The sequence below is a fragment of the Oryza sativa genome, chromosome 12 (assembly GCF_034140825.1).
Source record: "Oryza sativa Japonica Group chromosome 12, ASM3414082v1".
In the NCBI taxonomy this organism is placed as follows: domain Eukaryota; kingdom Viridiplantae; phylum Streptophyta; class Magnoliopsida; order Poales; family Poaceae; genus Oryza; species Oryza sativa.
In genome coordinates, this window is record NC_089046.1 from 21,919,507 (window position 1) to 21,926,571 (window position 7,065).

General features: G+C 42.7%; 1 protein-coding gene across 3 annotated transcripts; it reads left to right on the top strand.

Annotated features, from left to right (window-relative positions):
- The first annotated feature begins 473 nt into the window (after nt 1-473).
- On the top strand, nt 474-3,129 carry LOC4352414 (uncharacterized). 3 transcript variants are annotated; one of them, XM_015763281.3, is made up of 4 exons: nt 484-1,256; nt 1,401-1,441; nt 1,565-1,689; nt 2,770-3,129. In XM_015763281.3, exon 1 carries the CDS (start codon nt 608-610, stop codon nt 1,097-1,099), a length of 492 nt encoding a protein of 163 aa, XP_015618767.1. In that variant the 5' UTR covers nt 484-607; the 3' UTR covers nt 1,100-1,256; nt 1,401-1,441; nt 1,565-1,689; nt 2,770-3,129. The 3 variants fall into 3 exon arrangements, with proteins under 3 accessions (XP_025877540.1, XP_015618761.1, XP_015618767.1); XM_026021755.2 differs by having other exon boundaries at nt 474-1,441; nt 1,586-1,689; XM_015763275.3 differs by having other exon boundaries at nt 483-1,441; nt 1,561-1,689.
- Nucleotides 3,130-7,065: the final 3,936 nt, after the last annotated feature.

The following is a 7,065-nucleotide window of genomic DNA, read 5'->3' on the forward strand; positions in this document are numbered from 1 at the left end:
ACTATTTTTTGGTGAAAAATATGGTGCCATAAATATAGCTACTCCCTTTATTTTTTGTTTTTAAGGGGGAATCGGATATAGAGTTGGATTTTTTTAGAGACAGAATCGGACATATTCTTTTTTTTTTATTTTCTTCCTTTTTACCCGGTGTCGGATTCGTACAGATCCGATTTTTTTTTCCTTTTTTTCGCCCATTTTTTTGGTCGGACAGGTTTAGGTTTTTTTTTTCATCCGAATTTTTCTGGATCGGATAGATTTGGTTTTTTCGCCCTTTTTAATCGGACAGGTTTGTTTTTTTTCTTTTATTCCGCCTGGTTTTTTTTTTGATAATTTTGGTTTTTTTTTCATCAGGTTTTTTTTGACGATGGAAGCACCTCTTATTTTTTAATAGTGTATATATATATATATATGTATATATATATATATATATGTATATATATATATATATACACACTATACTACACCCTGATACATTATAACTAAAATACTCCCCCTCACATCCTACCCCCACCCCACCCCTACCCTACCCTATACCTCGGCGGCAACGAGGAGGAGAGGCAATGGCGTGAGGCGCCCGGCGACGGCGACGACGTGCTATAGGGATCTAATGGGTCAGGCGGCAAGAACGGGCATGTCCGTGTTCGTGCGAGGAGGCGGGGACGGTTTCGCTCCCGTTCACGCGGTTGTCGCCGGCATTCGTCCTTCCCCGCCGGTACTCCCGTTCCGCTCAGCCACGGCTTCGACCTCCACCGCCCCCACCGGGCCTCCACCTCCGGCGTCAGCTTCCTTTGCGCGCCCCAAGGAGCTCCACCGCCACTGGTTAGCCCCGTATCCCGTCACCCATTTCCTCCTCCTATTCCTCCGCTCTAGGTGGCGACGGTCGCCGCCGCCGCCCCCCGTGCTTCCGGCGCCGTCACTCGTTTCCGCTTCTGTCGTCCACGCTGGTCGTCTTCTTCGACTCCGTTACCTGACCCGCGAAATCCAGGGAGCTCTCGACGTTGGTGGACGAAGGAAGCCGATGGTACCCCTCCCTGACACCGGTGGCTGCGTGAAGCCGTTGTCGTGGCTCTCCGGCACCGGATCTGGTGGCTCGGTGTAGAAACTGAACGGCGGCGGTGTCAAGAATCGGCAGCGGCGAGGAGGCGCTTCCAATGGTGTGGAATGAAATCCTCCAAATCGATCCTGGAAGCGGCGATGGCAAAATCAATCTTGCTGTGCGCTGTTCTATTTCTTTTTTGCCTAAGGGAATATATAAGGTTAACCTCTTCTCTTGGTCACCGTGAATCAGATTTGCTTTGCATCAGCAGTTAGAACCGATTAAATTTGTTTTTTCCTTCATTTGAGTTGCTATGGTTCTTGTGGTGTTGAATCATTCCCATCGCCAAGATGTGAACCTGCAGGGTAAAGAAGGATGAGATCTACAGATAACCCACTTAATTAGGTATTAGCCTGAACTGAAAATTACTACTCCTCATCTGATGTATATGGCGAACTTACTAGACAATCAGGCTTTTGAATGTTACCTGACCACACATTGTTACTAACATGTGCTAATTTTAGTCAGAAATAAATATTGAATGTTCAGCTGTTGCTCCCTGATTGGTACCCCAAGGAGAGCCCAAGCCTGTGGGGATGGCCGGATGGGCGCTGCCCACGCCGCCAACCTTCCTCACACATCCACAGGAGCAGGTACGCATTGACCTGGTCTTTTTTTCCCATGTATTATTGCCTGCGGGTTGATGAGTTTTCTTATTGACTTTGAGCCATACAGACGCATGTTATAGATTTTGTTAAGACTATTTGAAATGCTCGATGAGCTAGTTATTAGTATTCTGGGGTTTTGGAGCTCCCAGACTCATCATATAATAGAAAGATGTGAGCTTTGTTCAACAGAGCAATTTTCCTAAGAAGATTTATCGCTTCGGGATGTTGGATAGTTCTAGTTTTCTTATTTTGCATCTTACTTTTTGCCAACGAACGGTACACATCTTCCTCAAACTATGGAGAATTCATTGGATAGCTGTACGCTGAAATTTCCTGGTTCAACATAACAACAGAGTGATGATGGGGACATAATGCATTAGTTCCCAACCCATATATATTTTTGGTGCCTGCATTGTCAGGTTTCAGGCTTGGAGATTTGTCCTTCTATTTATATTTTTGGTGCCTGCAAACAAATATAATGTTACATGGTAGCCGATTTGTTAGCAATTTACTTATCTGTCACTGAATCAGAACCATGAGCTTCTTGAGATTGCTAAACCTGTTACAATGAAAGTTCTTTTTGGTTAGATATGTAGTGCACACGTTACCGGTGTCCGCATCCATTGTCTGCTGGAGGTCCTTGTATATGCTCTTCATCGTTGGATCCATTCGCTTCTTGGGTTTCTTCGTGCCGGTTCTTGTTTTCTTGGCATTGCTTTGCTCATGGAGGTTCATGTTTTGTTGATGCATTGTCATGGTGGTGGATGCTGCATCTCAGCCTTTTGCATGATTAATTTCAGATTGTGCTTTCCTTTCTAGTGCAGTGCTGCTGCTAGCATCTTACAAGGTCATTAAACTGTATGATGGGGGGATTGGTTCAATTAAGTATCTCGTTGATTCTCAGAGTTATTTTCTATATGGAAAAAAATATGTTTGCTTTCTTTTATGGCAAAGCAATTCACAACAGCAATCTTATGGCTATGAAATACTAGGTTTAAGTGAAATCATATTTATTTTGCTGATTTGTGATACTTAGAAGTAACCTTCATTTTTTTTTTTATCCAGATGGCTATGAGAATGCCTCTCCAGAGCCGTGGTGACAGATATCTGTCGACAGGGAGGACTTGAGAATCTGCAGCACTTCGTCGGCTCAACGTTGATTTGTTTTATTGGCGTTGTCTTGCTTGTTGGATTCGTGCATGCGTAGATGGATCATTGGCCTTGATCTATATTGTCGTATTAGTCTTGGCATCAATCTTCATCACCGTATCCTTCAGTGGTGTTGCTGTTGTGATTTTTTTACTGGAGCTGTTGTGATCTTTAATTAGTTCTGTTTATTCTACCGATGTACCACATTGCATGTGTGATCACATCATTGATGTAATACCGAAATTAATTTACTCGATCAAAATTTTTTAAATCTAACTTGTGAGTAATTAATTTACTGATAGGAGGCGGGCTATAAGTTATGTCTACGCATAGAGTAATTCATCTACTGACATAAGACCACCAGAATCGGAACGGAATTCTTGCTAGATTCAATATGTTATGTCTATAGTAATTTCTTTACATAAAAGCCAAAACCAAAGAGGGGAATGGATCAATATGTTTCGTCGACAGTAATTTCTATACTTAGAAGCCAAAACCACCAAGGAGGGGAATAAAATAAACCGGGAGTAATTTCTTTACCTAGAAGCCAACACAAAGGAGGGGAACAAAATAAACCAGAAGTAATTTATTTTACTGAAGAAAATTTCGTGGCAGCCAACAAAATAAAAATAAACCATCAAAAATAATTTATTTACCGAAGAAAAATTCATGGCAATATTAATATGTTGATTATAAGTAACAGAAAATTCGTGGCAAGATTAATATGTTGATTAGTAATTTATTTACTAAAAGGGAAGAGAAGCAGTGGGAATAAAAAAAAAGGTGGGAACGGAAGGGGTGGGTGGCGGTTGGCGGACGAGAGGGAAGTGGGGGTGGGAGCAGACGAGAGGGAGGTGGGGTGGGAGTGCCGACCGGGGGTGGGGTGGGGTAGGTTGTGAGGGGAGCATTTTAGTTATTACGCAGCCTGGGTGCGGTTTAGCGCTGCCCCACATATATATATACATATATATATATATATATATATATATATATATATATATATATATATATATATATATATATATATATATATATATATATATATATATATATATATATATATATATATATATATATATATATATATATATATATATATATATATATATATATATATATATATATATATATATATATATATATATATACATATATATATATATATACACACATATATATATACACATATATACATATACACATATATACATATACACATATACACATATATACATATACACATATATACATATATACATATATATATTTATTTATTTATTTCCTCACGAAATCAAATAATTCCACTTCCTAAATTTATAATAACTAATACCCAATTAATCATTAGTCATGTGTTAATTACCTGTCTTATTTTACATGCATTAAAAACTACTCTCTCCGTCTCAATGGTTCATGTATCCAACGTTTCACCGTTTGTATTACTTTAAAAAAAATATGAAAAAAATTTAAAAGGTAAAATTTGCTACAGGACATCCAAAAGATATGTAATTAGCTGTGGGATGCTGCAAAGATGTGAATTTGCTCGAAGCCACTCTAAAAGTGCGGTAATTTGTTACAGGACACTGGACACATTAAAATATAATATCAACTGAATTGATGAGAGAGGAACCACGTAAATGACAGTCTTGCCCTTATCTTCTTCCCCATCTCTCGGGCCATTTTCGGCCTCCACCGCCTGCAGGTCGTCCCTGTTGCTGCCTTCCCCCACCGATCGGCGATCACCGCCGCCACGGGTATTGGTGGCTATTAAATGCCAATTCTATGCCGTCAATACCTGCATAAACATAAAGAATAAAGCATCCAACATATTGATTAGGTTTAATTCTAATATATTCCACGAGTGTTGGTGTATATGCGCATGCAGGTAATAAACCACCGAAGTTGGGATGAAAATCAGACTTAAGTGGAGGTGAAATCCTATCATACAACGAGTGGGCCAAAAACTACACAAAACTTCAACAAATGGGCCTTCCACTCGAATAAATAGATAAGGGAGCATGAGGAGGAGCAACAAGCATGAGGAGGAGCAACAGGCCAAAAAGTGGGACTGTTGGGCCAGGCCTGGGTTAGGTCGAACCACTCCCACAGCAGTCTGATCTGGGGCTTGGCAGGGATGGTCCAGATGACTCCCTAATGGCGGTTGGAGGGTAGAATGGATATTTCGCCTTCTCCCAACCGTCATAACTGCCCTATATAAAGACTTCACCTCTTCACTTCACACACACACTTCAAGCTTGAGTTGAATTATAAGAGGCTCTATTGTACTTTATTGTATACTAGATTAGGGAGAGAGTAGAGTAGAAGAAGCCGGAGGAGTTCCGGAGCTGTCGGTAATCCTCTTCTTATTTCTTTTGCTCTGTTAATTACTCTGATTTTAATAGAAATATCTTTTGAGTAATTTAGTTTTGTTTGGTGAGAATTATCTCTTAGGTTAGTTCCTAATCAGCGCGTGCGATCATTGTTCACTGTAATCCAGTAAAATATAGTGATTGCTTTAGTGTGTAGCTAACATTAAAGTAAGTTATTACTCCCTCTATCCCAAAATATAAGACATAACCACTCATAACACAAAGACCAAGAAAATATTTAATCACCTTCTTGGTTGGATCACCTTAATGCATGCAAGCAATGTGATTGAGAGGTTTGATGATATAAGATTTAAAACAAATCAATGTTATAAGACCAAGAGATGCTAGTTAATGTATGCATGCATGCACGCCTTATATTATGAGACATGAGAGAAAAATGGCTGTGCCTTATATTTTGGGATGGAGGGAGTAATTGCTTAGATGCGGTGTCTAGGTAGTTGATCTCTGGTGTTTGCTCCGTATCCCACAGTAGGTGTGAGATGGGTGTAGAGGTGGTGACAGCCCTCAAGATCACTAAAGTCCTCTCTGTCCGGATACATAGTAGAGCGATATCTGAGAGCGGTGAGCTGGCCAGTGTCTGAAGTATCACGTTAGGATTAAAGTTAAGCTTTCCGTAGACACTGTTTCTCACCGGTGAATCCTCTCTATCCTTTGCCTATCCTTAGCTTTGTGTCTTTGGAAGAACCTGGTGAAGAGCTGACACACACGTTCACTGTGGAAATCGATACCTGAGACTACTCCCGGGTGAAGTGTTACATCAATATTTTTCGTGCGCTTGCGGATTTTATCTGTAAGGTTAAGAAATACCAACAACGGGCACTCCTCTACGTGCCCTCCACCACTACCTTCCGCACTCCTTGGCGAGCTCCAGCTCCACCCTCGCCATCTCCGTTACGCGCTCCACATACGCCCGCCTACTGCATCTGCGTCAGTAGTAGTAGTAGCAGCAGCAGCAGCAGTAGCAACAGCAGCAGCACGACGAGCGTCGCTCGCCGCTGGTCCACGTTCTCGCTCGACTCAGTCGCCACCTCCATGCCCTCCTCCTCCCCGTCGCGCTCGCACCACGTGGCTGGCGTCGCCTGGGCGCCCATCCGCTCTGCCGCCGCGCCGCTTGGCCTGCGGGACTTCACCCTCGTTCGCTGCCTGGGCGCCGGGGATATCGGACCGTCTACCTCCTCCGCCTTGATGGGGAACATGGCAGCAGCTCGCTGTCGCTGTCGACCTGTCGTCGTGCGAGTATGCCATGAAGGTGGTGGACCGTTGCCACACTCGCCAAGAAGGGCAAGCTGGAGTTCTACCCTGGTGGCGACCTCCACTCGCTCTGCCACCGCATGCTCGATAGCCGCTTCCCCGTCGCGCCCTCCAGGTTTTACGCCGCCAAGGTTCTCTTCGCGCTCGAGTATCTGCACATGACGGCCAGGTTTAGGTCCAGAGGTATACAAGCAGGGATGGCCTGTAGGTGGTGGAGGCCGCGAATGGCCCGAGAGAACGGGGAAGAAGATAAGGGCAAAACAATCATTTTATGTGGTTTCTCTCTCATCAATTTAATGGATATTATATTTTAATGCGTCCAATGTATTGCAGCAAAGTACCACACTTTTAGAGTTTCCTCGGTCAAATTCTCATTTTGCAATATCCCACAGCTAATTACATATATTTTTTTAATATCCTATAGCAAAATTTGCATATTCTTATAGGTCCACCAAGGCAGTTAACCCACACACCAGGACAGAAGTTAGAGAAGAAGTCAACGAAAGGGGAGGAAGAACAGGAAGGGAGCCCGGCCCAAGCGCACAATAATAGCCCATCCACGAATCGTAACCCC

Coding starts and splice junctions, on each gene's coding strand:
- LOC4352414 (XM_026021755.2), top strand. CDS start 608: ATGGGTCAGGCGGCAAGAACGGGCATGTCCGTGTTCGTGCGAGGAGGC.